Source organism: Paroedura picta, chromosome 11 (genome assembly GCF_049243985.1).
Source record: "Paroedura picta isolate Pp20150507F chromosome 11, Ppicta_v3.0, whole genome shotgun sequence".
NCBI lineage: Eukaryota > Metazoa > Chordata > Lepidosauria > Squamata > Gekkonidae > Paroedura > Paroedura picta.
The window spans coordinates 39,708,205-39,723,819 of record NC_135379.1 but is presented as its reverse complement, the minus strand read 5'-3'; the positions used below and the strand labels follow the sequence as shown (position 1 = coordinate 39,723,819).

General features: G+C 40.6%; 1 protein-coding gene across 8 annotated transcripts in view; it reads right to left on the bottom strand.

Annotated features, from left to right (window-relative positions):
* ATP2C1 (ATPase secretory pathway Ca2+ transporting 1) overlaps window positions 1-15,615 on the bottom strand; it is a 59,414-nt gene that overhangs the window by 21,460 nt on the left and 22,339 nt on the right. For all 8 annotated transcript variants that reach the window (XM_077303598.1, XM_077303599.1, XM_077303594.1 and 5 more), the window contains 7 exons: window positions 13,449-13,484; window positions 11,198-11,259; window positions 10,164-10,272; window positions 5,568-5,723; window positions 4,365-4,433; window positions 3,584-3,659; window positions 1,361-1,427 (listed from right to left, as the gene is read on the bottom strand). In XM_077303598.1, coding sequence (XP_077159713.1) covers window positions 1,361-1,427; window positions 3,584-3,659; window positions 4,365-4,433; window positions 5,568-5,723; window positions 10,164-10,272; window positions 11,198-11,259; window positions 13,449-13,484 — 575 coding nt within the window. The remainder of the gene's footprint in view (window positions 1-1,360; window positions 1,428-3,583; window positions 3,660-4,364; window positions 4,434-5,567; window positions 5,724-10,163; window positions 10,273-11,197; window positions 11,260-13,448; window positions 13,485-15,615) is intronic.

The window sequence follows — 15,615 nt, the reverse complement described above, 5'->3', positions numbered from 1 at the left end:
CCATATGGCATTATGTACTTTGCATATTGAGGATGTCAGGTTTGGAACTGTCAACAGAATTTATAATACAGAATAATTACATCATAGACAACAGGGCTTATTTATCTATACTTCATTCTAATAATTCTAGAAGGGCATTCACATTAGCCAGAAGTAAGGCATTGCCTTCTGTAGTCTTGGAACGGAAGTACAAGAAAACACCTTATAAACAGAGGCTTTGTAACTGTTTACACAAGGAGACTGAATCAAACACCTATTTTTCAACTGCCCATTTTGCAGTAAAATACACAGGAAAATTATTAGCTCTTTGTTAGATCGGTTTCCTAGGCCATCAAACATAATTTAGCTAAATTATCTCCTCTCTGACAGGACCTATCAGATGACACACTGGGTAGCTAGATTCTGTACTCAGGTTTGTAAGATCAGAAACTCTATACATGGCAGCTGAGGCTAGGATAGATGAAATTTTATCATCTGGATTTTTTCTCTTATATTAACTTTTATTAATTCTAAAATGGTATATATGCACATGTTTTAATATTTGGACTATATAGTTCATACTTTGAACTGTGATTGTTATTGTGTATTGTTTTAGTATTGGTCGCAGACCGTAATAAATGACCAACTGATGCCTGAACCCAATTTAACTTTTCATGTGGCTAGAATTAACTACCAAAGCAGCTGTTGCTTTTGAAGCTGTTGGAATTCTTTAAGCTTTTTTTTTTAAGAAAAGGGGAGGGGGGGGGGTCAGACAATGGTTTGCATTGCCTGAAGTATTTTATGACAGCCCATGAACTGGCCATATGATATTTACCAAAACACTTGACCTCCTTAAAGTGATGGGCAGACTTTTCCCCAGCAGTCTCCAAAATGAATGCATAGGTGTTAATTTTTCTATACATGGTCGGGTGTCCATGTGTAAAATCATCTGCCAAAATTTTGCAAGTGAGTTAACCCTTTAATTTTTGTCATATGCATACTTGGAAAAATTATTTTTTGAGCAGACCTGCTTTTGAGGGAATCTGAAAAGCAGTCTGCGTGGTACTACTTCCATTTCCTTAATTCAACATTATGCCTTTCAATAGATGGGACTGTTTCTCAGCAACAGTGGCCTGCTAGCATTCAGGCAGCCAGTATTTAGAAATGCTCCATCACCCTACCTCTGCTGCCAATGACAGCTATTGATCAACAGACCATTCCGCGGAGTCCCCAGACCAAGTGCCTGAGGCTTTCATTGTTACCATGGAGACTAAATCCTCCCAAATAGCTGACAATGCTGAATGTCAATTTCTTATGGAGTTCTTCAGTCTATGACATCTGATCAATTGTACCACGTTCTACAGAGATTACATACTCTCACCTCACTCCGATGGTAAACATATCGAGGATATGCTTTCCTTGCAGCCAGCCAACCAGCATGATGATGCCTATAATAAAAACATGAGTTGAACGGGAAATGATGAAACTGGAAAGATCTCAAAACATGCAGAAATCAAACTGGTAGACCAGCAGCACCAATCCTTGAAAGGAGGCTGAGCAAATGCAAAAAGTTATGAGCCAACCAAAAAACAGTTCAGCTCAGTGACTTGAACTGAGAACCAAACCAAAAGACTGGTCTCCTGAAGGCTGACTTGGCACAGATGATCAAGTGAATAGCTTCTTACAAACTGATGAAGCTTGAAATGTACATTTCAAGAGAGCCAGCTTGGTGGAGTGGTTGGGAGTGTGGACTTCTAATCTAGCAAGCCGGGTTTGAGTCTGCACTCCTCCAAATGCAGCCAGCTGGGTGACCTTGGGCTTGCCATGGCACTGATAAAGCTGTTCTGACCAAGCAGTGATATCAGGGCTCTCTCAGCCTCATCCACCTCACAGGGTGTCTGTTGTGGGGAGAGGAAAGGGAAGGCGACTGTAAGCCGTTTTGAGCCTCCTTCGGGTAGAGAAAAGTGGCATATAAGAACCAACTCTTCTTCTACATAAAATCAGTGTCATGAAGAGGCCAGGGTCATCTAGATTAGTGTGCTGCAAGACCTTTTCAGACATTACAACTATGTGTACCACTAACCAAGGTGCACTGCCCACAATGATCTCCATAAGTACCATTAACATTTTATGTGACATGGGCAATGCACAGATTATCTATGTGCATACAGCTTCACTATGCATGTCTCAAAGCTAAACAGCCAGAGAAAATCCACACACTGCCCATTACACATGGAATGGAAACCATCCATATTGGGAACATCACAGATAAGAAGCATTCTTGTTGCTGGGGTCCTGGTACTCACAGTTGTAATGTCTGAAAGGGACTACGGTCATTAAGTAAACAGGGCTCATCATGCAAGAGTCAAACCAATGCAATTTTCAGCAATGTTCCAGCTTGGATTCAGTTAATACTGAAGTGGCTCCTGTGGCAGCCCAAAAACACTTAAGAACCATGAAAACCAGTTTATGTATTAACAGCACATTATGAAAGCCCTGTCTTGCAATGTATACAGCAAGGGACTGCTCACTAGCTTCTCTTTCTGAGGCACGCATTTGATGCACACGCTTCACTCAGTCTGAACCTACATAAGCTATCTTTCTCCATATCAGTGGAGCCCGGGTATACATTTGTATCGTCTGGGATCTACAACTCTAATAGCTCTCAGATGGTACAAAAATAATTATGCAGAGCATATTCCTTCATCACACCATACCTCAAGTAAGATGGAAATAACTCTCCCCAAAACTGGATATAGTCATGTCCCATCAGAATTTAAAATATGAGCTGAGATAAATCCAGAGATGACCTCTGACTACTTCTTTGTATATTAGGGTTTCCCATAAGACCTGCCTATCCTGTACTTCCAAAGTGTTCTGCTTTTAGCATTGTTTTTGAAAAGCTTCCACTATGGAAACTAGTCGAGCTGTAAAAAAAAAAAAAAATTGAATTTCTGCCTGCTTCTCAAGAGCCTCTGAAGTGATTAGAGGAACTCAGACAATTCAACATAGAAAATTTCTCCAAATTAAAAAAAAATGTTTACAGACTTTCGCTGCCATCTTGGCAAGCAACAGCAGTTGCAGGTGTGTAGCTAAGATTGCAGCCAAACCCTCAACAGCTCTTCTGCAGACACATTTATTTTGGTTAGATTCAAATGTTTGTTGATATAGCCATAACTCAGGTACAGCAGTGTTCCAAAAAGGTCATGTACTGTTCTAGTTCAGAACAAAAGAGTATGGACTGTTTTTGAGATCACATTGACCGACTTGCTTCTAAAGGACAAAAAGAAAAACCTTAAAAAGTCCAGAGATTTATTTTCCTAAAAGACACTTAACTATTGGGGGGAGTGCAAATCTCATAGACCAGAAGGGCATTTTGAACCCAAAAAATTAAAAAGCAACTTCATCAGAAGCTTGAGAAAAAGGAAGAATTTGCATATACAAGGTATCAAGACTTCACAATTCTCTACTTTAAAATGTGATTCAAATAGCACTGCAAAACAGAAGTACTAGTAGTTCAAGCCTCAACACAGAGATAGCCTAGTGGCCCCACTCTAGGAGTGGCTCCAGGTATTAGAGCACAAGTAAGTGGTAATTCTCTTACCAATTATCCCAAATGAATACAGGGAAAGCTGTTTCCCAAGGAGATCCATACTTCGCTGCAAAGGTGTCTTTGGAGCCTTAGCAAAAATAAAGAGAGAAACTATTCTATTTTTGATGCACAGACTTTGTTTAGGTCCTCTTCAACAAGTGAATATAGCTCAGCAACTGATACCATACCACGTATCTCTCTCCCACAATTGCCTACCTGCCCTCTATCACCATTTGTAAAAGAGCTCGGTCTAAGAAGTGCAAACACTGGGGGGGGGGGGGTACCCTCTCAAACATGACCATACATGGGAGAGATACTGCACCTGCCTGGATTTTGACTCTTCGATAAAAGCTATATGGCAGGGCATCAATATGAAAAGCTTTATTAGCACACTAATATGATTGAAGATTGTACTAGTAGTGTAGTACTAGTAGTGTAGACACTAATAGTGTAAATTACTTTATTGGTCCCCACCTTCCCCTTCCTCTTGCAATAACAAAGCACACTCAGATAAGCAATGTAAGTAAGAAAGTACAGAGAAATATGAAGCACTAAGACAATGCCTAAATTCCGGTAACAGTTTATTCAGGTTTGGTACAACATGGGATCTTCAACACTAAATTCCATTGTATCGCTATGTGTAAAGCTTCCATGTGTAAAGATGGAAGATGTAAAAAGTCTGATATTAGTAGGCTAGCTTCAAGTCATTCATCAGCAATAAGCTCACTCCAAAATCATCTAACATTGGGAATAATAAATATTTAAATTGTTCTTTATTGACATAGCTACTTACTTCTTCTGCTTGCATCATTTTGAAAACTTCTCCAAATTCTGAGTTTTCCCCTGTTCCAATAACTATTCCCTACACAGACACAAAAAATCCACATTTGACCCAGGGGAAAATTAAGGGTTTACTTGCAGTTATGTAACAGTATTGACTACTTTGACAATACACAAGACTGACTTTAGTCTTGCAAGCTCTTTTAAAAAGTACATTTAGAATCCGTGTGGCCCGTCTTGTTGAAAATGTATAAGTGCAGTCTCTCTTCTGCGAACAATGAAATATATTTTAAGTTTAAAACTTTAAGCTTCTGTATTTTTTGTCGGTGCTGATTTTTTTTATCAAAGCTGTTGCACGGATTATTTTAATCTTATAAACTTCTTAGGAAGTCACTGGCTGAGAGATGCAACCTACACTTTACACACTCATCAAACTAAATGAAGCCCAGCAAGCCCTAATTGGCCAATCAGACATCCGCAAATAAACGAGTCATCTTTTTGCATACCTCCGGCATAACCAGTAAACAAGACTTACAGACAATGCTTTAAAAAGTCAATGCTTTAAAAAGTCCCATTTTATAGATGATTTAAAAAAAAAAAACTAACCAATTTGATTGCCCCTTAAATAGTAATCGAGACCTGGAAATCCAATACAAATCCTTAAAATTAGTGCCTGGGGCCCCTGACACTACATGCTCAAGAATCACAGTTTGGATCTTATGGTGGTATGAGGCTTTGGATCTTTTACTTTTCCACAGGAGCCCTCAGCATGTCCACAAATGGCCTATTTATTGTTGGACCCATGAGAGAAACAGCAACCAAGTTCAGTGAGCCTGCAGGAGGGGAATATCTCCCCAACTTTGCTCTCGTTCCACCATGCTTCTACTACCAAGCCTTCAATGAGTTTGGTGCAGGAATGAGGTAGCAATTTTATTTGACTCGTCATCGTTAGTGCAGTCCCTCCTCCCCCACTTGGCTTGTCAACAGGGATCCCAGCAATGCACTGCGGGAGGTGGCAGAAGGCTGCTGTGAGAAGCCGAAGGTGAAGATCTGCAAGCACCTTCTGCTCCACCACAGACTCCAGCCCTCTATTGCAACAGGAAACTGAAGAACGACCATCTAGCAGTCTAGATGCAAGGGGTGGATATCATGACCACTTTAATATATCCCTGGCCTTTAATAAACCCCTACGTTTAGTGCCCTTGGTAAGAAATACCTTTGCCTTTCCACATCGAACTAGTGTTCCCATGAAAGCGATATTGCTTCTCGAAGTGAGGTCTCCATTGGCAGCTGCTGGCTGGGGAGATGTGCACTTAGAGCAGGGCGTCGTCTCGCCTGTCAGACTGGATTCATCAATAGAGAGGTCCACAGCCTTTGAAAACAAATACATACATTAGTCAAAACAGCTTTATTAAATCAGCTGCCTTCTGAACTGTCAGTGTTGATTAAAGGTATTCAAGCAACACACTCTCTACCCGGCCTTCCTTTTTCAGGAGACGAACCATATCAACAACAGAATTCAAGTGGCATATACATTAATCAAGCACATGACAACCGACTCCCGAAAACAGGAGCTTCAACAGCAAGTGGCAACACAGCGTGGAAAGAAAACCATTCCACTTAGCATGCCTGAAGACATTCTAGACACGGCCTATATTTTTAGACATCAACCACCCTACAGACTATAAATCTAAATAATCAGTTTTTGTTTGTATTTACTTTGTACAAAGATACGACAGGATTCTAATGTAATCCCTGCATAGCCTTACTCTGCTTAATTACATATTTAGAGCTGAGCCATGCCACAAAAATCATAAGCTACAGGGACAAAGACAATTTGTGCACTATTAGTGTAATTTGCAGAAATATTAGAAATATCATATTGGATTTTCTTCTGAACGTATTACTTCATGGATTACTGCACCTATTGTAGATAAATGAGACACAAAGCTTCTGCTGTGAACATTATATAGATTCAGCTCTTTCACATTATAGGATTTTTCAAAACCAAGAATATCAATTTGGAACTGCTGAACTTATGACCTGCTGCAATGTTCTGCTCCTGTGCTTCTCCCCTAAATTTCCGTCACAAAAGATCGGAAGAGGGAAATTAGAATTTAACAGTCTAATTTCTAAATTGTAGCTACTTACAGGTATCTAAATGGCACTTCTATAAAAAAAATTCCTAGTCCACTAACCATATATTCCTCAACTAGTCACAAAAATACTGCTTATTTTAAGTCACATTTATATTATGCCAGCATTTCTGTTGATATTCTGAATGCCACATGGACCACTGCAAGAAGATGTACATCAGAATCAGTTACCAGAGGTTATAAAACACATTTTTAAAAGCCCTCAACGTCTTTAAACCAAACAAGCCAAGCAAAACTTAACCACAATCCCACATGATACTGAACGTTGAACTTTCAGTGAAGGTTTCTTCTCTTCAGTAGTGGCAAAGTCATTCTCCTCTGGGTTATGCCTATTATTTGCTCCAAGGCAGAGGTCATGTAAATCAAACTGATTCCTAAGAGAACCGGCAGGAGGTGGACCTTCCCCAGCCCTACCAAAGCCAAGCTCCATGAAGGAAAACTAGCAGTTAGAAAACTGGGCTAAGCTTCCTGTGAAAGCAACTGGGAATGAACAGTGTGAATGAACTATATACAGCTAGGGCCTCAAGAAAAAGAGATCCTGATCAGCACCATATCAAGAGGCATGGAATACTTCTCCCCCACTGAAGAGAAAAAATCTTCCCAGTAAGTCTACTGTTTAATTCTCCTTCAAGTGGGGAGAAGCCATCCTCCTCTGGGATGTACTAGAGATAAGCCATGTCGGGAGGAGTAGTCATCTGCAACTTGGTGAAGTACTCTGCCAACAAAGGAAGGCTCTGCTGAGGTTGCCTTATCAATTTTATAATGTTTAACAAAAGTTGAAAATGATGACCAGGTCATCAACAGCATTAGACAAAAATGCCACTGATGTTGCTGCTGCTCTTGTACAATGTGCAACTTGGGTGGAGGCAGGTGCACTGCTTCACATGATTTGAATGGACAGTGTTCTTTTGATACCACATAGCGCCCTACAAACATAACTTGTAACCCAATTTCTCTTTTTCATGAACTGGATTTAGAAAAAAAGATGGTAAAATGAGTTGGTTAATGTGGAAAGAAGAACTAACCTTGGGAACAAAGGACGAACCTAGCTAGAGAATAATCACATCCAGCTGAAAGGTACATAATTCTTTCCTTACTGACAGATCTGACAGCTCTGAGATTCTTGTTGCTGTGGTAATTGCTACAAGGAAAGAGCCTACCAGGACTGCAACTTTAGCTCTATTTTCCTCACAAGTTCCAAGGGAAACTGAGTTAACATCTTCAATACTTCCAAGTTGGAAAGCTGTGGTGAACCAGAAAAGACTACTCTCTACATAAAACGTCCGATAGAGCAATTGGAGAAGAGGATTTTGGTCATTATACAAACTAAGAATCAATGACAGCGCTGATAACTGCCTCCTTGGTGTTTCTATAATTGTCTTTCCTCATTACATGCAGTAGATGACAGTGGCATGTCATACCCACTGGGAACAAGCTGATTGGCTCCAGAAATGGTAGCTACAAAAGCCCCTATGAGAGTGGGCCCTTCCCTTGGCAAGTGCCTTGGCCTCCATATAGGAATCTGTCTGAGGATTCACCAGATGATTGGACTGGGAACTGATGTAATTGGTTTTAGCTATATGGCTTATGGAACAACCCTTGCCCCAAAGTTCAGCCTGCAAGATTTTGGACACAAGGTCAAGGACAGTAACTTTCAGAGCTGATGATGGCATGTCAGTTTCAAGAAACTGAATCATTCTCAACAGCTACTCTAAGTGCCGAGGTAAGCATTCATTGAGAAAACCCAGCATGAGATCTTCATCACGCCATCAGGGGATGGATCAGTCACAAGCAATCTTGGGAGTGACATTGTAGTCTTCAAAGAACAACTTGCAGAGGGATACAGAAGAGACCAATACAGTCTTGCTTCCAAATGCCAAACCCAATGATGCAGCTGAGATGGTGATTAATATCAAGGGGAAGGTCATGGAAAGAACTCACTTTGTGGAACCAAGGGATGGTCTAGGATTGGAGAGGAATGATCCTTAGGCACTGGATCTGAATGAGCAGCACTGAAATGAGAGGGATGGCATCATGGAAAGACTAAAGGCCGCAGTTCCTGCAGACTATTTTGTTTTAAACTCCAGACCGCAGCTAGTGCTAGCTGACTCAACTGATGAACGGAGAAACTTCTGAGACCCAGATAAGACCTTAACTTTAATTTCACCCTTTGCCTACAAGATCATGTCTAAGTCAACTGGATCAAGATGAGGAGAGGATGTATAAGGATGACGAATGAGCTCTAGAAACTTCAGGGGAAGATCTGCCATAAGGGGGGGGGGGGCACCAGGATGGCTGAGGCCAAACATACCTTTTTGCTAGTTTTACTGGGTTCATCTTTAGATCTAGGCTTCTTGGTTGGAGGTTTGGAACCTCTGCTTAATAGGATCATAGGAACAGACAATGGGACCAGAGATGGAACAGAGCAGACTCTCAAAACTGAGTAGATGGAACCAGCCTAAGACCCATTCTGAGGGGAGAGATGGACACTGGCCCCCTTCTGTTATCTGTGGTCACTAAACCCTTTTCCAAAACAGCTGCATTCAGGCCATGTCTTTGGGTTAAGTGCCTGTAGATGGAGCAAGCAGATACATTCCTTGGGACACAACAGGCAGTAAAAGTGGTCGTTGGTTCATTTATTTACTGCCGTTTATAGTTCACCTGTCCAACTTGTGCTCAAGGTGGATTACAAGTATGATTGAATTACTCAATCAATAAACCAGCTTCAAACTTTGCTCTTCAACTTCTCCCATTTTATTCATTGCCACCATCATTAGTTCATGCCTTTCATGTTTTTATTGTGTGAAAGTAATAATTTGTTTCGTACAGCACTGGATACCCTTTTTAATAATGCCCCTTAAGCCACTTGAATTCACTTCATTAAGAAGTTTTCCAATCATGAAGAAAGAGAAGGATATAAAGAACTATAAGAGACTACAGGGAAAGCTGGAAGCTCCACCCTCCATAGCAGCAGAACTAGGACTCAGGAAATATGTGCTCCTCCCCTCATCATGACTGTTCTGGCAGGAAAGCCAACTTGAGGGCAGTGTGGCCTCTGAAGCTTTGGTGCCATCTACTGCAACAGGCCTGTGCCGATCCCAGATGTGAGACTAGACAGTAATCACAACAATAAAAAGTTTAATTTCTTCTGGAAGCCAACGTAGCTTCCGCACAGGATGAAACCTTTCTGCAGGACAATAATTTGTAGAAGGAAATACTATGTGGCAGGAGATATTTCATGGAACAAGATGTTCCCAGAGATAATCAGGATCCAGACCAGGTGAAACACAACACCTAAAATGCTGTTCTGAAGATTTCATAAGCATAATATATTTTATTTTTTAAATTTTAGTTACATTATTGATATTGATAGTTGGCCTTTCTCACTTGGACTCAGTGCAGAAAACCCAGAGTTAGTCACTACACTATATGGGAATGAAAGCTCAAAGCCCGCAAACAGATGAGACCCAGCTTTTCCCTTTGCCATCTTCAAGCACAGTCTCATATAATGTGAATAATTACCTTGATACCAACTGTCTGTAAATTGACCTTTATTTTAAGAGTTCTAAAGCTAATACTGATCAGAGCCTTTAAGGGGGGGAAATAATTGAATCCGGAACTTTCTTTAACATAAAACAGCATGAATATGTGCATACCTCGAATAACCGTAGATCAGCAGGAACCCTGTCTCCCACAGACAGGCAGACAGTATCCCCTGGGACGAGGTCTCTCGCAAGCGTATGTTCCACCCTTCCCTCTCGAACACTGCAGAGAGGGGAAATACATGTTGATACTCAGAATTGAAAACCTAGCAAAAGAGAACTGAAATACTTTTAGATATATCAGCTTAGCAGCCAACACAGTGTTAAGAGATGCTGTCTTCAGTTATGCCATGCACATACAATTGGTTCAATACAGAGAATCAAAGCACATCCACTTGGAAGCCACTCGTCTGATTTCATGTCAAACGTGAAACAGCAATTCAACTCCTACACAGGGAATGACTAGCATGCCTGCCTTTATTAATCTATCTTACTTTTCCGTGACAGATCTATGCGCACTCAAGAGCTAGGATTTTCAGACTTTTAGTGAGAATTTGAATAGAAGTGCGAAAACTACTAGACAGGGGGGAATTAAAATTCTGTTAAGGTAAAATTTACACTATCGCGATCCAAAAGCAATTTACATATTAATAGAGGCATGTTTCTCTTTGAAGATCTCTGAAGTGCTTATTTATATTTATGAGTTAGTGGCTTCCGAGCACCTGAGGTAACATAACACAACGCATTAAGAAAATAAAAGAATCCATACAGCAGCAGCAGGCTATAAATACTGCACTGAAATAACAAAGAAGCTATGAGGTTCTTCAGTGGTTGTTCTTTCTAACCAGACAATATGTTTTCCAGTTTGATTTTTAAAAGCATTCCTTTCTCTTATTCAAGGAAATATGTTCTTTGTAGTCAAGCCTTTTACTTAAAAGCTAGTTATGTTCAGCTTGCTATGGTATTTCAGAATGTAGCTGAAAACTTTAAAGTCACAAAAGGACAACAGGCTCCCTCAAGCGATGTAGATAACCACTGTTCATACTAAAGGGAAATCACATCTTCAGCCACACCACATAAACCAAGTGGATAACCCGCTGCAGCACTTAAATCTAGAATATAATAATAGTAATAAAGCTACACCATACCAGTGACATTCTGGAGGTACAAGTTTACTCAGCTCTTCTAGAGATTTTTCTGATCGGTACTCCTGCAGAGACATATAAAGGGGGAAAAAATGAAGCTGCTTTCTGAACTTGTCACAGGCACAACAAGCTAATCTGTTTAGCAATAAACATTCCTCCTTAACAGCAGATTCTGAAGGGCTGCTCCAAGCAGAAGTAACCTGAAATGTTTTATCATTGCAAGTGCTCAAAAAAGGGCAGCAGTAACACAGGAGATATTCCCAAATCCTAAAACTGGTATGGTATTCAGGTTTGGGATTTTTTTAGAAATCTCAATTGTTTTCCAGCTCCTTTATATCCTATGAGGACCATTATAATCAATGGTCCCCATAGGGTATAATGGGGACTCAATCTGAGACTGTTTTTTGAGGTAGAAGCACCAAATTTGTAGGACAGCAGCTAGTACTCTCCTAAAAAAAAACCATCCAAGTTTCAAAAAGATTGCACCAGGCTGTGTAATTCTGTGGGCCCCCATCTACCAATGTTTTCAATGGTGGAGAGTGTTTAAAAGGATTGCGGTCCCTTTAAATGACTTCCACAACGTGAATATTCACTCCAAAGGCATTTAAAGGACCCACCTTCTACAAGGCGTAAGCTCACCCAGAAGGCATTTAAAGGGAATACAATCTCTTTAAACCCCCTTAACTTCAACTGTCAGTTGCATAGCTGAAAAAAATGTTCAATTATACATCTGGCTGAAAGAACAACTGGAAAATACCAATAAGGTACTTTTCACCTACTTTTTCAGCTCAAATATAGCTGAATGCACACCTTTAGTGTATAGAAGGCATACTGCCACCTTACAAGGGAAATCCAAGTACATGCCAAATTTAAATACATCAATTATTACTGTGGCTATCAAAACTGTAAACAGGCTAACATAACAGCAAGACTATGTTTGCTCATAAACTGCACACCCAGCTCTTGACAGAGGACGAGATCAAAAGTGAGACTGAAACTAGAAGAGCGACAAGAACTCTTACGAGAATTCTTGAAGGGCCATCTACATATCATGCACAAATGCATGTAACAAAAGTCAGACAGCTTTTCTCAGGAAAAGCTGTTCCAGAAGAGGGGTTTCAAAAGAGGAAGCAGAGACATGCTCACTTGACTGAGACACCACTTCATTCCAATTACTACCCACAACCAATTCTGCCTTCTTTTGGGATTCTAAACACAATTCAGGAGACAAAAGCAGCCCACATAAAAGGTGCAAATAGACTCCTGCTACATACCTTTGCATGTAAATTGTTGTTTGGCCCCTAATGCATCTTCTCAAAAAATACCCAACATTGTATTTACAACCTTTTAAATCCATTACACAGATTTACGAGGGTGTAACTCTGCTTCGACTTGCACTGCATGCATCTGAGCGAGCTCAGTTCCATACAGACAGGACAGTAGGCTATGATTTCATCTCAAATGCCAGGAAAACTATTTCCCTTCCTTGAAACTTTAAGAATCTCTCAAAATATGCTCATCAGACTCCTACAGTATTTGAAAACTCCAGTTGGCATTTGTGCCCTAAACACAGAAGTTCCTTTCATTTTTCTTAAACATCTGGGGGGGGGGGAATTGTGTGTTAATTACTGCAAAAACAGCTGCCTGAAGTGAACATCTCAGTACACAACACCAAAGACTTTTAGTCAGGTTTTTACATGTTAATTCTTTGCATATTACATTCATAGTATGCAAGCTCAGGTGAGAATTCTTTTTTACCAAGTTTTAATTTCAGCATGTTCTAAATAAAATTTGAAAAGAGCAACATCCTTAACCCATTTATGACAGAAACCCACATGACAAAAGGCTTCAACAGGTTTCCTGACAAACACTGCTGCCTACAAAAGTGCATGCCACACAAAAATGGAGCAATTTAAGATGCCACAACAATTACTCTTCACAAGTTTGTTGCGATGCTAATTAGGGGATGACAAAACATAAGAATGGCTCAGACAGATTTCTCAGACTTGCAGTATATACCACAGCCCCTGCTGTTTACAAGAATCTTCAGCTGATATAAGGATAGTAGTTAGAGCAACAATTTCTACTGTTTATGGTTTTAATTATGAGCCACCTTGAGGCAACAAAAGACGTGAGAGGCAGGATATGAATGAATGAATGAATGAATGAATGAATGAATGAATGAATGAATGAATGAATGAATGAATGAATGAATGAATAGTCCCCTGGATGAAACTAATAACATATTTATTACCTGAACAAAGGCAACTGTAACAACAATAAGTATTGCCTGTAAGAAAGAGGGGAGACAAAGTGTTAAAACAAGGTAGCTGCCTTATTAACATTTAAGCGAAATATCCAGATTGCATTCAACTTTAGCTGTAATTTTAATTCTTATTGGAAAGAAGAAGAGTTGGTTCTTATATGCTGCTTTTCTCAATCTGAAGGAGTCTCAAAGGGGCTTACATTCACCTTCCCTTTCCTCTCCCCACCAGAGACACCCTGTGAGGGAGGTGAGGCTGAGAGAGAACTGATATTACTGCTTGGTAAGAACAGCTTTATCAGTGCTGTGGTGAGCCCAAGGTCACCCAGTTGGTTGCACGTGGGAGAGCGTTGAATCAAACCTGGCTCACCAGATTAGAAATCCGCACTTCTAATCACTACACCAAGCTGGCTCTCAGAACAGAAACAGATTATCATCTTTATAGGAAGTGACATTGTATATTGTTAGATGTCATTCCAGCCATCACTCCACTCGGAGAGTTCATGGGGGTGCCAACTAGCAGCCTAGAATCCTTATTTGATGCACTATCAATAGATTCCAAATGCTCTATTGTTCAGAGGCTATACCCAAGGCCATCCCAAACTCTAAATTTTATCAGATGATACCTCAAACATTGATTTCCCATATTCTAGAGATACATTTATTTCTTGATGTTCTTTTAAATAATATGCCAATTAAGCTTTGACAGAGGGGCATAATCTGTTTTCAGATTCAGAAGTATTTTATCCTAGTGCCAAGACTACGATGACAAGCGTTGTCATTTCCAGTATAATTTCTAGTACCATTTGGACAGGCAGGACAGAGACTTCCTGAAGTAACTCCCTTTATTTATACTGACAATTTTTATGTCATGCTCAAGAGTACGTTTGACATTTAGGAACAGAGTCTCTCCTGAAAGATCAGCACTATGCACTATGGTTCAGTGAAGCAATTCAGGCATAACTTTTAGGTTTAAAAAGATTAACTGTGTGAAGGTATTTTAATAATCTGGGATTAAACCAAATGGGGAAAAGGCTTGTTACAAATGTCACTTCAGTCTTTTAGCACAAAAGACAGTGCATAATCAGCTCATCTGACATTCAAAGACTTTTCAGTCTGCACTTCTTTGAACTCGTATTTTTTATCCATTCTTTGAGATATGCCCCACAGGTGCCTCCCAGTCGTAGCAATTTCTGCAGTCTTAGTTTAGTCAATATCCTGACAGTGGACGAAAATTCAGGAGTGAAAAAGCCTCCTCTCATTCACAAAGCATTGTCCCAGACCTGGAAATTGCAACTGGTCCAGAATGCAACAGCACAGGTCCTCATGAGTAGGGACCCCCAACCTGTGGGCCGCAGACCACATGTGGTCCTTCGACTAATTGGAGGTGGGGCCCCAAGGACGCCTTCTCCCCCCCCCAGCCCTTTACTTCATCCCCCCAGCTCTTAACAACACACTTCATTGTTGTGGCATGTCTGTATCTTATTTTGAAGGGATGTTTAAACATTACCATAGCGATCCGAGAGCGTTAGGGCAGTGGTTGAGAGTAGAGGAGTAAACTACCCCCCCACACACCGGGCCTCAGTAAAAGGCGTTAAGTGGTCCCCGGTGAGTGGTCCCCGGTGATAAAAAGGTTGGGGACCACTGCTCATGAGAACACCTCGGAGGACACATATGCCGACTATCTTAGGCAACTGAATTGCGGATCAAGTTCAAAGTTTTCATTTTGACATTTAAGGCTATCCGTAGTCTGGGCCCAAAATACCTGAGGGACAGCCTAGCTGAATATACATCCTGAAGAGCACTTCGATCAGCTAATACGAACCAACCGATAATCCCGGGCCCTAGAGAAGTACATCTGGCCTCAACCAGGGCCAGGACTATCTTGGTCCTGGCCTCTACCTGGTAGAACGAGCTCCCAGAAGACCTGTGGGCACTTCAGGACTTTCCTCAGTTTCAAAAGGCATACAAAATGGAGCTCCTTCGCCATGCTTTTAGTAAGGACCAGTGTTTGATGGAAAATAACAATGTCTAGGGGCCCTTCCTAAAGTAAGCCACAAGTAAACCATCTTAACATAAACCACCCTCTGAGCAAGAGACGGAGAGGCAGAAATAAAGATCACAGCCAAGGCGGATTAGGTATATATAACCTATATAT